Source organism: Platalea leucorodia (genome assembly GCF_965183815.1).
Source record: "Platalea leucorodia genome assembly, chromosome: 4".
In the NCBI taxonomy this organism is placed as follows: Eukaryota; Metazoa; Chordata; class Aves; order Pelecaniformes; family Threskiornithidae; genus Platalea; species Platalea leucorodia.
Window position 1 is genome coordinate 60,405,700 of NC_138826.1, and position 21,918 is coordinate 60,427,617.

At 44.1% G+C, this 21,918-nt stretch overlaps 1 protein-coding gene across 1 annotated transcript in view; it reads left to right on the forward strand.

Annotated features, from left to right (window-relative positions):
- Nucleotides 1-6,459: 6,459 nt before the first annotated feature.
- Nucleotides 6,460-21,918, forward strand: part of NINJ2 (ninjurin 2) — a gene marked incomplete at both ends in the record, with an annotated part of 47,199 nt that continues 31,740 nt past the window's right edge. Inside the window, one exon of the mRNA XM_082308495.1 lies at nt 6,460-6,492. Within this exon, the coding sequence (XP_082164621.1) occupies nt 6,460-6,492 (33 nt within the window). The remainder of the gene's footprint in view (nt 6,493-21,918) is intronic.

The window sequence follows — 21,918 nt, forward strand, 5'->3', positions numbered from 1 at the left end:
GGCGGAAGGGAATGCCATTAACATACCATTTCCAGATCTACCCCTCGGCTTATCGTTGGGTCAGTTCTCTGCAGCAGCAGGTGGGGAGATGGGGGTGGACACTGGAAGGAGGGAGGGTACAGGAGAGGGAATCTGGGAGCTGTTCATTGTGGAGGATTTGTTCGCGTTCTGCAAAATGTATTCAACTCCAGCTGAAGCAAATGGGAGTGATCCGAATATCATGAGTCTGTATGAGTAATCCATGACTGCTTGAGCTTCAAAATGGCCCTTGGGAAAATGTCATACAGGTGAAATGCCACATAGGGAACTTTGCAGCATTTGTTCACAGCATGCGAAACGTGCCCATGGCAAGATCTGCTGCCAGGGTCTTATTCAGGAAAGACTCAGTTCAAGCAGAGAGGAACACCAGGAAAAATACCAATACAGAAAGGGGCAAGAAGGGGAGACCCTTATTTCGCCCAGTTCCCCAGGGCCCGATTCAGAGGAGACTTCCAGAGGAAAAGCAAAGGAGCGTGTAAGAGGGGTCTTAATTAGATGAGCTTTCCAAGCTTTACCCTGGAAAATGGCTTTCAAACCTGCCAGGCACAGCAAGGCTGGGAAACGCTGCTGAGGCCAAAGTCAGATATGGACCAAGGCCGTAAACACTGAAGTCAATAGAAATATCCACAAGGAAATTTAGATAGCAGCAAGTTTTAGGTTGAGAAGTATCACGGAAGATATTTTGGTAATCACTGGAGGACTCAGAAAAAAAGTATGTATTACGACTCTCTAAAAGATCATGCAATGTTAACAATGATCATGTAATGGGGGGTGTGCCTCTGTGTGCGTGAGTGTGTGTGGGCACGCACGTGCGTGCCTCCTGACCCACTGATGTTGAAAAAGCTTCAAGTATTAGTCTGTCTTGAACTAATGAGACGACAAGAGAGCATGAAGCAACCTGTAATTTCTGTAGGTTGTGGCTGAGGTGTTAAAGAGAGTGGGTGTATACTGGAATGCACATAACCCTTTTCTAACCTCTCACGCCTTCCCATGTAGAAGATAAGGATTGACATGGGAGTTATTTGTCCACTCAAGCTCTCAAAAAGCTCAAGGAACTGCCAGTCAGGCTGTAGTCTGAGTGAGCTCCCTGTTTCTTGAGCGATATCTTCTCCTGCCAGGACTGTGGTTAATTAATATTCTTAATCTATCTTTCCAGTGCAAAGTTTTGACTAAGGAAGACAAAATCCAACTGTCTAGCACCCAGGAAAGAGTGCTCAGGCTTCATAAACTATTCTCCAAATAGGACATGGTTTCATCACTCCAAATCCTTCCTTTGAGAGACAAAGCAAATCTGGGCTGCTAGGATTTCTGGGAATTATCAGTAGCTGGTTACATGGGCTTCAGGAGGTGACCTTGGATTCCCTACGGCCTGAGCCACCTTTATTCTATTCTCACTCTGACTTACCAAAACATTTTAAAAAGTTGAAGAGTGCTAAAAGAATCTTTCTTGTCTAGCATCTGTCCTGGCCTTCTATTGAGAAGTAGTGATTTTCTCTCAAGGACAGACAGAAAACTCACACTTAGTCAGACCCCACAAAAATTACAGTCTGTGCTCCAGACTCCCAATATCAATCCAAATACACAGAAGGTGATTGCTCTATTATTTCTCTCACTTGCACCCCTATGACCATTTTCACCTGTGCTAATGCAGACTGCCAACAGTTCAAAACTCTCCAATAATGCAACAGAAAAGAGTTCAGAGAGCAACAAGAGCACTCAGAGATCTATAACCTATGAGGAAACCACAAAGGAATTTTTGTTTTCTTAAATATAGAGAAGAGAAAACTGAACGGAGACATGATAACAGTCCTCAAAAATGTAAACGACTGGAGCAAAGAGGAAGGAAATAATCTCTTCTCTCCCACGTGGAGAGGATAAGAATAACAGGCTAAAATTGCAGCAGGCATGTTTTTTTATTAGATATTAGCAAAACCATTTCTAGCTGTTAGGATGGTGTTACTGAAGCACTGGGATAGGCTGCCTTGGAAATCTCCACATTGGCATGCTTTCAAAGCAGGCTGGAGCAATGTCTGCGCTAACGGGACAGGTACCACTGACCCGCTGTCCTTTCGGAGCAGGAGAAGCAATTGGTGACTCCTTAAAATCCCTTCTAGCCTTGCTTTCATATAATGTAATGATTCATTGGATAAATACATGTTCATTTACCACCCTCCGGGAGAATCTTAGAAGTATTACTTGCATCTTTGTGTTGTCTCCAGAGCCTTCCTTAAGATTATTATTCTTCCAAACACTAGGCTATGCTCTGTGGTTCTCTCCTATAAAAGATGAAGTTAGTCCTGCCAACCAGGAGCTGTAACCCTACCATTAATTGAAAGACAATGGGACTAATGCTCCTAAAGAAATTACAAAAAATGGGCCTTTGGCTTTTGCAGCGGCGTGCACTACAGCACTGCTGAGTTTTGCTCTTCAAAGACAACCACCAGTGAAACACAGAAAACAGGACCAGGGACAAGAATGGTTAGCAGGGTCAGTCCCTGGCTGTCACAGGCAGCGGTATCAGGTAATCCTTTCGGTAAACTCAGCAAACTCCATCTCCAGTCCGGTTCGGTTGCTTGGCCTTGCTACTCTCACTGGCTGGCTTCTCCAGAACATCAGCACTTAGGCAGCCAAGAACCTCCCTGTAATTTCTAACCTAGCATTTTTCCTTGGCCAGTTTATTAATTAGTTCCTGGGCTAATGCTGCGTTTCTATCTCCCTAGAGTTTTCCAGTTCAGTGGATTCGTAGTTGGTATCAGTATCCCTCTTGGTTTTCATTCTGTAAGGCTAAACAGGTCAAGCTCTATTCATACCCTCTCAGAGAATCAGGTGAATGCACCCATAATAGAGCAGTAGCACACTTCTTTCCTGATGTAGTGAAGAGGTGGCCCAAAACTGCAGGGTGGAGAAAGGGTGTCTCAAAAACAAAACCAAACCACTTTTGTAACACAAAATCGAGGCCTGGGAAGAGTTAAGAAGTGAAGTTGCCCTGTTATTTGCTCTGTTAGAAGTGTAGCTGTCCTACAGAAACTCTTGCGGTCTTGGTTATGGTTCTCTCTCAAATACTGCAACAAATCTGAGAGTGATGGGGAAGAGCAATTCTTGCATCAGTCTTCACACAGCATGGCCTACTTTCTGCTGCCAGCAGTCTTTACTGGCTAGTGCCAAAGGCCAAGAATTGCAGCTCTTCTTCCCATGTCCCCTTTGCAGAGGCCAGCCCCACTGGTGGCACTAGCACTGCAATGCTCTGGTTACACATTCAGCAGCAATGCTGCTTGAACCGGCTTGTCCCCACCCTTCTCCACTCCCAGCTGCTTTTTCCATTTCCCGCCGGGCACCCTCCCTACTGCCAGCATCAGTGTTTGTGCAATTATGTGCAGAATCAGGTCAGAGATCTGATCCCAGCCAAAAAATTAGCCTGCAAATTTATTTTTTTTCCAGCTGGAAGAAGTTCTTGTGTCTGGTTTCTTGGGTGGCTGCACAAGCACTTTGGCTGGCATAAGGCAGGGAAGAGGATGGGGGTGGAAATAAGCAGCTTGGCCATGCATGCTACTCCCAAGTGAATGTGGCTGATCCACAGAGCCTCCCCTCCACTCTCAGCTAGCGTGGGCTGATCTTGCAAGGGAAATCACGTACTTGTTCTTCATCATGCCCCAGATGCTCCCCACCCTCCTTTCAAGGAACACTGCTCTTTCCCCATCCGTCTCTAGTATGCATTGTCAGAAAGAGTCTCTAATCAGTCAACATCCATTAGAACAGCCAGGTTTTTGAGGTCTCCCACTTCTCTTGTGTTATAAAAACAGACTGGAAGACAGCTCGGGGGCTGTTGAGTCTAAAACTCGTGAGTGCTGCCACTCATGTCACACAATCTCTTAGAAGTGGGGCTGCATTTTCCATACCTTAATCTTTGTACTATTACAATGGTGCATTCCTGCATCATAATTAACAGTTACTAGAAAGATAGTTTGAAAAATGTAATTCTTTGTAATTGCATTTAATAACAAGTAACTCTTGGTTATAACTGTGTTTATTGAGGCACTCCTCCTTTCTTGGGCAGCTATTGCAATTCAAGTTAAAATAAACCCACTCCCCTCTATTCTCACGTTTTTTGGCTCTGAGCTTTGCTATTAATGACATAGACAAATAATTCCAGGATAAATTTTATTATTTGAAGTTTTCTCATTCTAATGTGTTTGACTCCAGACACTTCAAGGGAGGCTGATACAGCCGTTACTACTAATACACTTTGCAGAAAGACTTTCGTGTTATTCTGGGAGAGGGCGTTGGGAACCTGGTTTGACTGAAGTGCCTACAAGGACACAAGGGTTACTGTAAGTTTTGACTGATTTCTGTAGATATTCTGAGGACATAGTGCAAGATTATTACTCTTTGCAATACCTCTCTGGGGAGTGTGTTTAAAAAAAAAAAAAAGGCCCTAGCATAGCATTTAGATAGAGTGCTAAGAAAAACTAGTTTTAAAAAGGCACATTGTTATATATCATGCAGTCTTGTCTGAAATTGGTACACTGGTGATATTTGTTTAACTACTAAACAAAATCATAGATACTTTGTTCCTCTCTGACCACTAGAAGATATTTTTGACTTGTTTTTATGCTTATTGCACATATAGGGACTCAAAAAACCAGGCTTCATGGGTCGTTTGCTGGAAGCCTGTTCACAAAGGACCTGCACAACACAAAGTCCTTTTAACTCCCAGGAGTGCCTCAACAAACACAGTGGGCACCCACCCAGTGTAAAATATCTATTAATAAACAATATTTATTTATAAACTGATCAACCATAGCATCTTTTTATAGACTATACTAAGAAAAGTAAATTAAACCAGGTAATTATCTATACTAACATCTGTGCAATAGTATACTTACAAAGAGTTTTTAGTTAACATACAGATTCCCATCAGGAAAGCAAGTCAACAGCAGCAGCAGATGGCTGCATTTTGGTTTAAATGCTCCTTACATTTTTAAAAAAAAAAAAAAGCCAACAAGTGCTGAAGAGTAGCAATGAGTGGCCTCTTTGCCCCTCACCTCCATTTCCCTGTAGGACTCAAACAATCACTTCAGTGACAGCAAGACACAGGGATCTTAATTTTCATTCAAAAGTGGGAACCATGAAGGTGGCTTTTGATTGTAGAATCAGCCTCATGGTTCCTGATGGGCTTTCAGCCTTAGGCCAAACTCTAAGGATGAAATGAGCTGTATCCCAGCTCTGCTTTCCTGCGTGACATTAGCCTGGTCCCTAAACGCATCTCGCTGCTTCAGCTCATAGAACTATAAGTTAAAAAAAAGCTGTTTGAGAGGAATGCAGAGAGGTTAAATTCATCAGCACTTTGAAATGAACTTGCAGTACTAAGCACTGGTATTTTCATTGCAAAATGAGGCCTTTTGCTGGGAAGCATCAATGCAACAGGATCGTCTACTGACAGGCTTGTCAGCACTTTTAGTCAGGCTGGAGTACTAGAACATGCATTTGGCTAAACTGTTTAAACAGAATATATCACTTACCACAAATTTTCTATGCTACTGTAGCTACAGAAATTGTCCTTCAAAAGCCAAACATGCCTACCTGATCTGCAGGTAGTACAGAGTATCTCTGCTGTTCCGTTTCTCTAAGATCTAGAGAATTATGCTGATTCTTCCGCCTGAGGATTCCACCTAATAATAACAACATGTTTTTCTACACTGTGACTTGATTTTGGCTGCATACATTTCCATTCCACTGTCATTCGTAGTTGCTTTTAACTTAAGCAAAAAAGCAAGATTTGATTTCAGCTAAGACCGGACGTATCAAATTCAACTAAAAAAAGTGTTGGGGAGGGGAAAGGAAGGGCATTTTGGCTGGGGAGAAAACTGAGAAGAAGGGACTGTAAACAGAGTAAAGTGGAAATTTTATCTGAGCCGTAACAATATCTATGCTGCAGCAGCAGCAGCAGCAGCTAGCAGGCACAACTTTCTGGACCTAATCCCTTCAACCGTTAGTTTTTCATCCGTACGCTCTGCCGTGCGCTGGGGAGAGAGGGAGAGATCGGGATCGCTGCTGCGGCTGCACAGCCCATGCCAGGAACCTCTTGGTACACTGGCTGCATCACCGCGTCCCAGCCCAAGTGAGCTCATGAGGCTCAGCTGGCCTCGGAGAGGTAACACAGACACGTAATGAACACAACTGTCACGGAAAGTCTAAGAGGGACGCTTGTTCCACGGACTGCCCGGACAATGAAGAATTGGCGTGCCACCCCCTCTCTCGCCCCCCAGCCGATGCCAAGGCGGGCGGGCGGCCGCCGACAGATGAATAGCAGGTCTGTTCCAGCAGCTGCGCGTCCCGGTCCAGCGAAGAGAGAGTCTCCGGGAGCGCAGAGTGCCCCGCTCCGTGCACGGTCTGCAGAGGAAGAGACCTGGGGGCAAAAGGATGGCCTCGGAAGGGGAGAGCATCAATCTTCAAGTGAGTCCATCTTGGGGAAATACCCGTGGGAGGGAGAAGTGGGAGGGGAGATCCTCAATTTGGGGGAAATATCCACTGTTCCTATCATTTGCTCCTCAGCTCTGGTAGCCAATTTCACTTGAAAATTCAGCGTTGCTTTTTTCCTCTGTTCTCCTTTGAAGAAAAGCTAGTGGCAGGATCTCTGCCCTGTTCTGCCAGGAGGAGTTATGAGCCTTTTTCCAAAAAAGTGAGGGTAAGAAGAGGCGTATTTCTAAAAAGACCCGCTTTTTGGGGGAAAAAGTTAGCCTTCAGGTCTCAGAAGGAGGCAGCACATACTTTACAAGCTGCAAAAATCAGCCGTTCCTCATCTCACAAAGCCGTTCTCTGTTTGGCAGAAAATGCTCCCAATCTGGAGAGGAGGAAAAGAAATAAATACAGCAAATGCTGAGGGAACGCAGAGGCCAGGGTTTCCTATGCAGGGTTTATAGAGAAACAAAACTTCTTGGTGAAGCTCTTTCAGTTCTCTGTGTTCCTCTTCTGAGTGCTTGTGTTTTTTAAGAAGGGTGTTTTTTGTGCGCAGCATGTGTTCTAGGAAAGGGCAACTACCCAAGGGTTTGGAAAAAGAAACTATTAGAGACAAAATGGAATCAAAACCCCAGATCACAAACACCCGTCAAACTTCAGAAGTTCAAGTCTAGATCCACACTTCAGACAACTCTGGAGAAGCGGAGAATATGAAGCATTGCCCTGGGGCGCAGCCTCCAGCCCTGGGAAGGTGAGCAGCAGGGTCCAAATTTTGCAGCTGATTTTTCTGTTTGTAATGGTCTTAACCATCCTCAGACTTGAAAATGGGGAAGTCCACCTGGGGTCTCAATTTTTATTTCCTTGGCCTATGTCAGAGAAACTGAAATGGAAAGATTTGTGCCCTTGGAAATAATCAGGACAATTATCCTTAACTGGAAAGAAGGACCAAGACTCCCTGATCCTGCAGAATATAACTGCTGAGATATGAGGTGCAGAGCAGTTTTTTAAGACCTGGGAGCAGTTATGCTCAGATAAGAGACACGATAACTGAGGAAGATACACAGGTAGCTGTGAGAGTTGGTGAAAATGTACTCTATTTAGGACTGAAGAAGAGAAAGGTTAGGCTTTCCTAGAACTAGATAATAGGGGAAAAAATATAGAAATCAGTAAGCCAGGAACTGGGGGCAAAGGGCAAACAGAACAAGAAAATTATGCTAAATAAAAAGTCAGATTAACTCCTTGTATATTAGATCTTTCCAGGCAATGGAAAGTTTCAGGTCTATAGTGTATTTGAAGCCCAGGTTTCATAGATGAAAAAAATCAGCTTCACTGATTAAAATGCTCATAAACTTCTGAAAAACCTTCTGAAAAAGAAAGAGCCAAAAGTGATCCTCAGCATCTTCAGCCTTTACGATACTCAAATAAATAAGCCAAGAGAGTCAAAGGTTCCTTGAGTTACAAAATTGAAAGGAGCATACCTACCTGTTTCTAGAGCAGGAAGGTGCAGAGTGTTTCTGTCCACCGCTACACAGGTTGCCACAAGAAAAGTCATGCTACTGAGATTTCCTTTGCGACACCTTACAGGGATTTCATGAAGCCACCAGACAGTACAAAATATAGATGAATGCACACAGGTTTCTGCATGCTTATGATCAGGAAATATACAGTGCTTGCAGGGGAGGGAAAGAGCGTTATGTACGACCACGTAGCTGAGACAAGCAGAGGGTCCCGGCATGACGTGACCTGAGAAGTGTGAGGTGAGGAAAGGAGTGATCAGTGGAAGAAAAAGAAAAATCTTTCAGCTGAAAGTACATTTAAAAGCCTCTTTTGAGTCCCTGCTCTGTGCACCGAACGCAGAGCAGGTGTCTTCTTGGAAGTTTCCAGCTGTGGGTTTATGAAGAGCTTGTGGAAATGTGCACTTCATGCTCTGGGATGGTAACGCATGACTCATTTCTCCTCAAAGAGCTCCTGGATGGAGTAGCACGAACAGTCATGAAAGTTAACTACGATACAATACAGAAATAGGAATTTTTATTTATAGGGAGGGAGTCCTGTACCTGAAGCAGTTGCACAGTACCTACTAGCATTTCTTATACAACATTTACATAGCCAGGCTTGACAGGTAACAAGAGAATGAAAACAATATGGGCCTCTGGCCTAGCATAGGAGAGTGCTAGAAGAGGCAATCAAGATTTAAGAAGGCTCTAAGGGGAACTGATCAGCCCCCAACCTTTTTGCTCCTCCTAAAGCATGAGAACAGGAGCTCACTCAGCAAAATTTGAAGTCTCCTTAACAGGAGACACTCCCTCACCCAGCGTGTCATCAGCCTGTGGAATTTGCCGTCTCCTGGAGCTGGTCAGAAGGTCAAATATTGGAGCAAGCATTGAGAGGTCGGGAAGTCCAGTAACAATATTTACAGTTATGCAAGCTAAAAAAGGTACTCTCAAATCCCATAAGCCAATAGCAGGACAAAAATAAATACCCTTTTCAGTTCCCTATAGGCAATGGCACAATTGCTGACCAGCCTGCAAGTGGTGTCTTGCATTAGAGAAGTTACACACCAACTGTCCATAAGTGAGATCTAGGACTGCTTTTTAACAGCAAGAAGTATCTCCCATTAATCCTCTTCCTCCCTCACAAAAATTCTCTTGTTCTGTGTGTTTCAAAGGAGTCTGTTTTCCAGTTCTGACTTCTAGGAAGACTAACAAAACCTCAAACTACGCACAGAGAGATGCTGAAAGGAAATGGTGCTGAAATAAATAGAAAAAATGCCACAAGGCTGTAGAGCAGCCTCACCAGATCTATGCCAGCCAGCCAAGTGCTAAGACAAAAGACAAAACTTGAATTAAAATCTTCTAATTAAAAAGATTAATTTACGTATTAAAAGATGAAAATTTAACATGAATTAATTTGAATGATGCATTTTTCTTCCCAGACGTCTCTATTTGTGGCTTCCCAGTGCAACTTTCACCTTCCCCTATTAAGCATCTGCCATTGACAAGAAACCAGGCAGGCAGACCAGTAACTCGATGAGATACAACAGAGTATATCCTGAGATAGCTGGGATCAGAAAACCACATTTGGGATAGAAACAAATAAAACGACCCAACAAGATCCCATCACCAATTTCTTTTTACTTCAGGAAACAAAGGTTTATAAATTAGAAGAGAAGTATGGCTTTGATAGTCACACTCTGGCTGATTTATCTGCACTTCTTTATGCTATTATTCCCCCTGGCTCTCGCCTCCCACCCTTCCACAGAGATTTGCAGGGGGTGAAAGAGGGGGAGGGAGACATACAGGATGGTTCTTTTCAGCAGCAAAAGACCCATTAAATCTGTTTAGCTGCGTACCTCAGCTGCTGCAGTTCACGATCTGGCATCTTAACACAACCCTGTTTCATCGGTGATTTAAGCTAATGTACCAGAGTTTGAATGGGAGCGACTGAGACAACATCCGTTCCACCACTCCCACCGCAGCAGCAGTAACCAGGGGAGAGTCTGCGGACAGCTGAAATCAGTAACACTCACACATTATTGCCACAGCTAACTCTGTCAGAGCCCCAGATGAATATTGCAGAGCGGAGCAAAGATTGGGGCTGATACTAAACAGCTCCAGAGTTTTATTTGGTTTGTATTTTTATATTTTCTTATTCATGAACGGGTGTTATGTTCTGTATAAATAGGAGTTTAAGGGATGTGCACCGGATGAATGTCATCCATATTCGTGTTGCAAAAGAGGCTATATATTGTATGTTGCGTCTTTCTTTTTATAGTTTCTTACTCTTTGGATAAAAAAATTTACAATCTTCGGGGACGAGAAGCAAAAATGATACCTCACCATTTAGGGAATGATTCACACATCAAAAGTAAAACGAGTAAACAGATAAAATAATCATTCTGGAAAACAGACCCTGCACTGAAATTTTTTGGCAGAAGCTGTTTGGTGAATACTTTGAATGCAAAATACATCTGTGGAAATAAAGACAGGTTTACAAGCAACTTGCAAGGAAAAAAGATTTTAAATAATTGGGTAATTTACTTCCAGTGCTCAGTTTTTTACCAGATCTATAGCAGCAAGATTTTAGACAGGCAGATAAATAGCATTAGCTATAGGCCTGACAGTGGGGACTTTTCCAAAATGCCCACAAAACAAATGGAAAGTCCCACTTACCACTGTAAATCCCATCTTCCACATCCCACTTTCAGTCTAAGTCTCATGAGGAGATGCAGCGAGTGTGTTCACAACTGGGTTAGACTTTTGGTTTTGTGTTTTTTTGTGGCTCTAACTTGTGCCTCGAGGCTGTGATGTGTGCACAAGTTCTTGGCTTGGGCACGTGTTTGCCTGCTTCTGCAGCAACAGCCAGCTTGTGCTTTCTAGCGCTGTAGGACCTTTACTCTCCTTCAGTGATTTCTTAGAATGGTGGCAGTCTAATGTCGCCAGCCAAGCAGTGTCCCTGCCCCAGTGGGCTTCAGTAACATTATTTGGGTTCTGTAATTTGGGCTTGGATAATGACAGTCTGCATTGAGAGAGAGAAAGAGCCTTTCAGAAAGAAAATTGCAAGTGCTTCCGAAAGAGCCATTCCTGTGACATCCCTGTATGTTGTGTGCAACTCAGCCATCAAAAGTCTGAGGAACTTCTTTCACCATGTTTTTAACTAAACTAACCCAATTACTGCAGCCCCTCAAACAGGATCCCACTCCCTGCTCCCAGGGGTGCACTCCGCTGCCTGTGCCATTCATTTGACCCTGGTAAAGCTGGTTCAGAGAGCTAAACTCCAAGAAATCTAACCACTTTTTGGCAGGATTAGTGTTCTGGTTTGCTGTCCTGCAGTGGTACTTGGGAGGATCAGACAACTGCCAATGACTAAGACTGCATGGCCATGAAAGCATGTTCAGGCAGCAGGATCTCTCCTTTCAGCGGCAGCTCCCCCTCACTGCAGATCGGTTAGATGAAGGTCCAAGTCTGGGTGTAGCCAGTGGAAGAAGCAGGGAAGGCCCAAACAGTGGCAATGATTGCTCTCACTAGTGGACATCATTCAGATTGCAAGATTTCAGACTGCTACTTGAGAGTAAAGCCTTTACAGGGCTAGCTAGAGGGTTAGACAGAGATTCACCATGCCCTAGTTGGTCAAAAGACATGTGTGAAATAGGCTATCACTCCTCAGAGTGAGAAGGATCCTGTGCTCTTCTCCCCCAGCTGTAGGGACCTGCAAGTCTGCATAGCATTACCCACACTGGTCCCAGAAACCGGTAACACTCACACTAGAAGACAGACAGCACGATCATAACACGCTGAGGAGGAAATTTTCCTTACAGCTGGTACTAATCGGTCCTTTGTTCTATAGTCAGATGTAGCATTTCTCCTCTCCTCTATACATTCCTCCTGCCCGCTCTACCTGGACACGGTCAGCCTTCCCACTTCGGGTGAACGTTCACTTATGCCCTTCCCAAACATGGGGATGGTATTTTCTCATCTTGAGAAACCGGACTCCAAGTTTTAGGGTATCTAGGGAAAATGACGCCCATGTGGAGTCAAATATACCCTTGGAGTCATCCCATGGAAATCTGGGGCCTTGCACCAGAGGCTCATCTGGTCCCTTGCACTCCACTTTGTTGAGGGGTGGTGAAAGAAAAGTATCAACTTCTTTCAGAGAGAGGAAGCCTGGTCCCATGCTGTGCCCTGGGCAGGCCATGTCCATCGTGAAGCCCTGCATGTGAAGGCAGAGAAGAGAAAGGGGGCAAAGGGGCTGTTGATAGAGAGCATATCAAATAGTGATCAAATTAGCCTGACTGACCCATCGGTCAGTAAATCTGCTCTCACTGAAACAATAGGCATGCAGAGGCCTCCCACAGAAGAGTACAAGGGACTGTTGTTAAATAGAATTCTTCCACTGGGTTTAGGGTTAGGGTAGGATTAAGATAACCCTGCAACAGAAAGAAAAAGGCAATGACGTGCCGTTAGAACGGTCATTTCCTCTAATGTATCTAAAAAGTTGCCTGCCAGTGCTATAGACTACAGAAAGGAGGCTGCGCTGCCAGAGGACACTGACTGCAGAGCATTCAGACCCCGGGCCCGCTGCGACGGAGGGCAAAGCCATATGAGTGGTGCTCCCTCTTCAGCCTCGCAGGGATGAGGGATACCCAGACCTCCCCGGGCTCCATGAGAGGCTCTGCCTGCAGTTGGACATAGGTCCACAGTGACAACGCATGCTGGTCTACAACATGTGGCACCAGACATACGACTTTCACTCAAAGCTCAGGCTGCCATAACAGTAAATTACAGGACATTTTCCCCCACTGCCTTGTAGGGTTGGTTCATAGCAGACTGAAGTGTACAGGACCTCGCCTCCGTGTCTGATAACCACAGCAGAGCCAGAGCTCGGGTCACAGCTAGAAACAAAGTTGTGAGGGAGGGGAAATGGGCTGTATAAAAGTAATCTGAGGAAGCCCAGCCATTTCTGAAGAGGAGATTGGGAGGGGGGGAGGCACTTGGGTCGGGGGGTGCTGCCACCTCCCCGAGGTAAGGGGGGAGGACCCCAGAGGTTGGCAGCTACAAAAGCTTATCAATAACAACAGATTTCTGTGCCTACTTCATAAAGCTCGTACAACTGAAGCAGGGAGAGCAGAGAGAGCAAGGCCCAGGAGGCATGCGGTCTCCCTGCGGGGGTGGGAAGGGGGTGAAATGGCGCAGGACCTGGGGTGACAAGATGGTGTCTGCCCAGCACGGGGGGCCAAGGGGACGCTCAGGGCTTTGCCTGGTAGGAGCCCCATGCCCCGTTGAGAGTGGCAGCACGTCAGAGTGGCTACACCCCGTTTGGAGGACAAGGTCAGCCAGCAGCCGCACCAAACCATCCCAGAACAACCCTCCTGCCACCCCCGTGCCACACCGCCAGCTTGGCCTGGCCTGCTCATAGCACCTGCGCATCAGCCACCAGCATTTCCCCTCGTTCCACCATCTCTTCCTCAGCCACAACCTTTAGGGGCACCATCTCTTGCCACGTACCTGTTTCACACATTGAGATACAGATACGTCTCACCCACACTTGCACCTTGCAGATTTGAGTGCACAAGGAGTAGGTTTTATTTAGTGAGTAATCATAAACCTGGTTATGGTGGTGGCAGCACACAGTTCCCTGGCTGACCGACAGCAGAACCTCCCACTGAGACATCCTTGTGAGTGGGAGTCCTCTGCAATGTGAAGTACCTGTTAAACCACAGCTAAATCAATTTTTGCGTCTTTTGTCAAAAAGTTGCCTCCCTCAGCTTCATCCCAGCCCATGCCTGAGAGCTGAACCATGCACCTGCTTCTCTGTTCGCACTCAGCTGACAAACAGGTACAACACCTCTGCTCATTTAGCCACTAAAAATGGAAGCCTTCACCCCCAGTCACCGTTTCTGAGCCCTTCCTGAAAAATATGTATTCATTTGTTATGTTTCTCTTCTGAGAACAAAAAAGGGCAATGCTGCATGCATACAATAACCACACACAGAAGTGTGAGCTTCTCCAAGTATGAAAGGGTGCATGGGCATTTTCACTGCCATTTCCCCATCCCTGGCTTGTGAGTCAAATGTTTATAAAACTCTCTCTGAGAAAAGGCAATACAAGAAATGATCTCCACTACTGTAATCTAGACTGCCCCAGGTATGTAAACATGTAATAGAAGCATTTGGATGGGACACCAGAATGATGGAAAAGCCCATGTGCAGATGCTGCAAGATTCACATCACCAGTTACCATACACCTTGACACACTCCTTTGAACCAGGCAGGTTATAATTCCTTGTCAAATTACATGAATCAGATGTATGACTCTATAATTACAGCTGTGAAAACCATTATACTCAAGATCTTAGAACTTTCTATCCAAAATAACCCTTGGGGAAGAAATTTCTCGTGAAGCTGCTTGGGTCAAGGTTCAGCGAGTGCTGGAAATTCTGGGGGAATCCTGTCAGCAGGTTTAGAGAAATGAGAACAAGAAAATGAGATGATGTACTGGTTTGTGGATTGTTCAGGCTCTTTTTTTTTCTTTAGGTTTTTAATTTTTTGCAGATATTTATGCATATTTGCAAGAGTTTTCTCTTTGCACTCTCACAACTCCAAATAATATTTTGGGGGATTAAAAAAAAAGCCCCAAATTTACCACAGACCTTAGTTATGTGAGAAAAATATCTGCTCCTACCAATCTAAATATCTGCTCCTACCAATCTAACACGAGCCAAAAGGCAATGAACCATTCTTCTGTAACCCATGTTTTACTGAAGGAATGTTTCTGCAGAAAATAACAACACTGCAATACTCTGTACTCTCACAGGACTTGTGTGAGAACCACATTCTGCTCTCCGTAGTTCCCCAAGCATTTTATAAATATCAGTGAATTTAATTTCACAACCCCCACGTGGAGCAAGAGGTGTTTTCCTGCCTGTTTTACAGATACTAAGTCAAGGGACAGATGGTTAAATGAGCAGTGATGTACCCAAGGACAGACAAGCAGAAAATGACAGAAGTGGGAAGGAAAGACTGAGCATCTCTGTTTGGATGGGTGGATTGCCATGGAGCAGCAGTGTGTTCTGTGGTTTCATCTCTACTTCTCACTGGCTAAATTCTTGATCTCCGTTACTTTTTGAAGAAATTGTTAAAGATTGTTTTATTTAGTCATCAGAGACCATTCTGTTTCTTCACACAATGTAAAGAAGAACATTAACTGAAGCTGTCAATAAGAGACCAAACAATTCCTTCCCTGCTGAATGTAACGTCAACATCAATTGGAAACAAATTTCGACACGCTTTCAAAAGCTCCGGCACACAGCTGTGTTTGCACCTCTTTCTTGGTGGAGCTAAAGTCATGCTCAACCATGTTGGTGTAGGAAGCAAACCCCGAAGCCAAAGTGAAACAAGCTAAATTACATTAAACATAAATTCTGACTCAGAATGACCATACAGGTTCTTGATGCAACTATTCTACTTTAAGCTCGCACCTTTTTTTAGCTGATTCAAGATGAAATGTTCCTGCATGCACCTGTGTGATTTCAGGCTGTGGCCACACATTTTCTGCTGACTGGAGCTGAAGTGCTGAAGGGGGGAGGTTCATCCTCGCCACCACCATCAATTATTATTGCTCCCTCAATGCAACTGCTCAAAGTAATTACTCTATCAAGACTGTCTGGGCTAAGAAACCTCCATTACTGAGTGTCTAAGCTAACCCAGATCATTGTGAAAGAGCTTGTTTAGGGAATATGCAATTATGTCTTCTAAGGTAGAATTAAGTCCCCTGTCTTCACAAGTCTGGACAGAGACAGAAATAGCAGCTCCTTTAGATAGGCCTTCATCCATCTTATGGCAATGGGATAATTGTTTGCATTCTTGGATATTTCTTGGCTCGTCGTGTTAGCTGAAGATCTCGTTCTTCTAGGATGATCAGAGGACCATGAGATGTACAATCTGGGTTCTTAACTTAGACGTAAAGAATAAGGAAAACAGATACAAACACAAATACAATAAAAAATATTCCTGCATAACATAAGAACCTGGGTTTTTTTCATCTTTTGCTCATGGTGTTACCTTGACTGGCAATCCACACTAATCAGAGAGACATCCAGCAAAGGATTAATATGCTACAAGAAAATATAATATGCTGTTTTCCTCCCTTTTAACAGAAACAGATTTGAATTCCATCTTCATCTTCATGTGCTAGATTCTTGGGAGCTGATTCTGGACCAATTCCTTAGCCAGCCCCCATTTTTGGCATGTGGCTGTGAAAAAGTTGCCGAAGGGAGTTGTGTCAAAGGGCTTTTACTTTGCTCTTAATGGCTCCACGTACAGTCTGAAGGAATCTGAAGCGCTCACGAAATGTGGTTTCCCCTCTGGTGTTTGCTGTTCAGCTGGCTCAGCAGCTCAGCCATTTAAAACCATTGTGAGTGGATTTAGCACTTGTGAAATAATGCTGGCCTATTCAGATCCAGAGAGGGATGGGCAAAGTCCACCAGCACAATAAAAGCCCCTCTTCCCTCCTTCCCAGATGAGGAGCCAGGATGCAACGGAGTTTGAGGGGGAAAACTACTCATATCCAGGTGCAGCTACACAGATCTTAGGAGAAAGAGATACGGGCCTACCGAAATAAAAAAGCTAACAAACACATGCTCAGAGGAGGCAATATCTTCAGCATCTCAGAAAAAAGAAAAAAAACAAGCAAAAAACCCCAAACACACCAAAACCCAACTACTTAAGTATAGGAAGAAAATCATGAAGGACAGACAAAAAAAAAAAAAAGAGGAGAGCAGCCCCAGAAGAGACCTCCAGTGAGGTGTGGTCCACAAAATGACAGATGATGAATGCTAGTGAGCCAAATGGGGAGAACAGATACAGAGAACTGAGAGTCCTGGAGGTCTCTGCCCCCAGAAACCAGAGAAGACGGAGCTCCCAAATTCATCCTAGCCTGAGCTACTAAGTATAGCAAGAGGTGTGTTTCATCTCTGAGCTGATCTAATGCTCAATTATTCTGCTGAGACCATGAAAAAAAAGAGATAACTAAAGCCATCTCTGATGTGGGCAGCATTGCAGACATGCTGTAGATCTGTATCTTTATGCAGAGATTTAAACTCAGGACCAGGCTCAGACAGGCAACTCCCGAGCAGATGGCAACAGGTCTTGGTGGCTACTAATTAGGTTAGCTTTTGGTTAGCGATGTTGAGCTGAGTAGCCCTCTGATTCGTTTCCAACCCCCTCTGCACGACCGTCAGCCACAAGCCTCCAGGCATCACCCTGAGTTACTGAACTAGGGGTCAGCCTTATGGTGTTCACTTTTTTGGGCCATGGCAAAATGTCAGTTCTCTTACGGATCCCCAGGTGGGTGAACGGGCTCGGGGTTAGGATGGGGGCCAGCGCGGTGGTGAACTCAGGTGTTTACAGCCAGGGTGGGGCAGGGTCGTTTTAAAGCGCTTCCTCTTGCCTCACTCGCACAACGTACAAACAGGGACATTATCTCTCCTGTGGGAGCAACTGACTCAGATGCTTGGCCAGCTGCAGGGAAAGGTGTCCCCATAGCCGCCAACAGCAAAGAATAGCTAAAAAATAAAAAGGTGCATCGCTCTGTGGCTGCAAATGATAACAATACATTCCTCTCTATTCTGATCCAAAAGCAATTTTTTTCTTCCTTTGTTCCCCTCCCTGTTTTTTCCTATGTGATGAGAACTTGTTTCTCAGCTAGGACCCCAGTCTGTCTGTTAGTGGTGTGCCTAACATAATTTTTTTATATTTGTCCCTTTTTTTTTATTTTACATATTATTAAATGACTTACGAAAAGTAAAGTTCAGCCAACTAAACCTCAAAGGAGTTATGCAAGAGCAAGTTGCACTGAGCTTTGCCATGAGCCCTGTAAAATTAACCATGTATGTCCATGGACTTGACAAATCTGTTTATGAAGTACATTGTGGGTTTATACTGTTGCAGATCTGGCTGGAGCAGTCTGAAAGGATACCATTCCCAGTGGCTATCCTTCAATAAGAAGACACTGTCTCTAGCGCTATTCTTGTCCTCTCTGAGAAACAAGGGACAGTATCTGGTGGAGTAACTCCTCCTGATATATCAGCCATTGTCATACGCATGATACATTTGTGTCCTGCGCATGACAAAGTACTTCTTCATTTGTTATCATCTGCTCAGTGGGCGTAATTGTAAGGCTGATGCAGCAGAAATGAGAGCACACTTGTGGGAAGTTTGTCTTAGGACCAGCAAAACACACAGGCTAAGAGAAGGCTGTGATTTACTGATCACAATCTTTGTATGGAAAGATCTATGTCCTTTGAAGGCCCTCTTCTCCTCCTGGTGCATTGTGAAGGGCAGGTAGGACTCTGTGACTCCTCTTGGTTGTGCTATAGATAATATTTGGTGGCCCCAAAACTGTGGGAATATTTTATCTGTTACCAAGCAGCATTCAGTCTGCCTTTTGCCCAAGGCACCTATATTACGTACACAATCAACGCTAACATGTTGATACCTGTGAGCAGAGGGAAATTCACATTCTGTACTCAAATGCTGCAGGACCTGAGGTGTCAGGAGGATGTATGAAATTAAGGTAGGGAGGCCAGGGAAGGAGAGGAAAGACTTCACAGCTACATTCAAATGTAATAGGTGTAGTTGAGTGAAGGCCCTCAAGACTGAAGACCGAAGAGGTATCCTTTGGGGCAGTATTTCTCCAGAAAGTAGACTACAAAGTAAAACCTCTTCAAAAGGTCCAACAAACCCAAGAATATTTGATGCCAGGGTCAAGAACTGAGGAGAACAGTTGTAATGATTTCAGCAAATATTTATCTTCCTGTCAGGTAGGGACAAATGTAGATTAAGAGTCACTGGTCATGATAATCGTATTAATAGGTAGAAAGGAGTTTCTTATGCCCATCTTCTCTGGTCGTGTCAGCAGCAGCATCAAACAGGGTATCAGGGTGCCCAAACAGGACATGAGAAACTGTAAATAAAAAAGGGGCAGAGAGGCATTTGTTTTTGTTTTTGCAGAGAAGCAGACTGTAGCGAGCGCACAGAAAGGTACCAAAAAACCTCTTCACAGGACTACTGCACAACACATTGACAATAAAGCTGAGCGGCTCCAACGACAGTGAGCTCTGCTGGGGGAGGCAGAAACCAGAAGAGGAAGAGTGTGATCAAAAGTGAATAAACTATAGGGGTAAACTCCTCCATCACTTTGTGCTAGGTGTGTGCAAATGTTTCAACACACAACTAAAACTGGGAGCTAATATGAGCTGCTTCTTTGAGCTCATGCCAATTAATGACGATCACAACCACCAGGGCGATCCAAACACAGACATCGAGTGCCTAGTCCGCCCCACAGGGTCCAGGCTTTTTTTTCCCCTCCTTCTCCCTAACTCTTCCATCCCTCCTCAAACATGCAGGAATTCATTTGGACGCAGCTTTTTGGCTACTCCCTTATAAGAATCCAGCTCCAGTTCAAAACACATATTGAGTGAACCTCACTTGAAACGCAGGGCATTTGTTCTGCATCAGTGGTTCCCACTTCTTTTGTCCCTCAGCCATCTTGAAGTGAGAAACTACAGGATAAACATCAGATACAGTGACAAAGGAATCACAAGAAACTTCAGTTCCTGCAAAATTATGTTTCCCACACCAGAAACTTACATTTTCAGTGGCTGAGTGTGAATGCTTTTCAGAAGAAGACTGTATTTCCAGAATTTGGGCATTCAATTGTCAGAGAAATGGTTATTCTGCTTTAATCGCCTCCCGTTCCTATTCTAGCCCAGAGGCATTTGCTTCCCCAATACAGTCTCCTAGGAAGGCCTCATTTGCTACACCCCTTCCCAAAGGTCTCTCAAAGCAACGTCTACCCAGGAGATCTCTGAAAAACACAATTGTCACTAAGGGAATTTGGGCCTCCCTTTAATTTCTGCCATGCTGTACTATAGCTCCTCATTATAAAGTTAGCTCTTAAAGGTTCTTTGTCTCTGCAGGGCTGAAAGTTGCTGACTGAATGTCTGGGTCCAATTTTCCACCAGTCTTCCTTTAACTGGCCGTTCTCAGCTATGAAAAGTGTTTGCATAATGCTACAAGAACTTTCACATCAATCTTATTTAACATTTTGAACCTGTTTTGCAAAGGGGTTAATGAGAAAACAAAATACAACCTGAATAATAAGTCACCAGAAAAAAGTACTAGCCTAATCTTTTAATATAGAGCCTGAACAGCAGTTCTTTTCACAGAGGAAAGACGACTGACACTTTTTCTAATCTGAGAATGTAATTCCCAGGGACAGTGTATGAGAAAACAGCAGTAATCTACAGAACACCCAGGAACAGTTGTTGAAAGATTCCCAGGGTGTTACTTTTGGCAGGACATCAGGTTCCAATAAAACCCACTGAAAACACTAGATTAACAACAATAAATAATAATATTTTACACAGATGAAGTGTCTTTCATCTAAGGGCCACAAAAGGCTTCTGCAAATGGTGAACGAACTCCTTGAGGACGGGTAAATGAAATTGATGCTCTGTAGATGTTGCCACTGATTCACTGATTTAGAAGATAGGTTATTGTGTACAGAGTGTTAGAGGGTACAGAAAGAAAAGAGTTAACATGTATAGGCAAGCTTGGGAGCATTCTTTGTAGTGAACTTGCATAGACATAGTAACCTATTTTTTAATGTTTTCAGTAAATCAAGTGCTGACATCCCACATACACAATTTGAGCACCTGTACACAAATCAGGTAACCAAAGATTACATTGTGCAAATACACAAAGTACTATGTGAGTTCATGCACAGCTACTTGACTCTAATGTGAAATTCTATATACTGTGCTTGCAATTCCTGCTTGGCACGCTCTTGTATGTTTTGTGAGACCAGTCTGGGACTTTAAAAATATATATAACCATATATAGTATATGAAAAGTTAAGAAATAGAAATAAGAGATCGGTGTGGGCCACTTGCGAACTGCTAGAAGTTTTGGATCCAGACCCACACTTTGCACTGTTAGCCTGTTTCTGCTGGGAGCCATTCCGCAGTGTGGCTACCTTGCACAAAACCTAAGATGCTGCATCACTCTGGGCCACATATGAATCTCAGCCTATACTTCATATACCATACTGTGAAGATGTTGCTGGTGGTGTTATACTGGCAAAACTTCCAGTGGACATACAGCTTCTACTGCATCATTAACAGCTTTTATGGCTTAATTGAATCACTTATGACTTTTTGGCACAAGTATACCATCAAATGTTGCTGTGCTGACCTTACTTAAGTGACCTTAAGAGAACAGCACACATTGAGATAAGTGGGTCCTTTCCTCAGGGTCTTTCAGTGTATATTTTACATGAGGATTACATGTTGCTCTTTGTAGCCATTTCCAGAGTCAACATCACCCTTATTTTCCAGCCCAGCACTCTCATCAGACAGCAAAAGCTGTTGAGAAGTCATTGTCCGTGCCCTGAACACAGAGACACAAAATTCCTACTCACTGTTTACATGAAGGAAATTATGTGAAATAAGTCATGTTTCCTCTGTGTCATAAGGGTAACAACAATAGCAACGACAGTTTTGTCATGACACCCCCAGTCTAAGGCAATGACTAACAGCCAGAAAGATTAGATAGCAGGATGATCTAATAGCCTGCTGCTCCCAAACAGGGGAGGTCCTGCTCCTCTTCAGCCCACCACCCTTTGCTCCCTCCTTATCTCCTGCTCCCAGAGAGACATCCCACCTTGCCCTTGTGCTGGAATTTGCCAAACCCTTCTCACAAACAATTCAGCTCATTAGAGCTGGAGAAGAAGGTCTATTTTTCTTTTCTTTTTTTTTTTTTTTTAATTTAGCTTGGCTTAATGAGCTGAATTGGCTCAGAACAGGGTCTTATGAAAGCGAGAGTGCAAGAGAGCACAAGACTCATAGCAGGAGCATTTGCTCTGG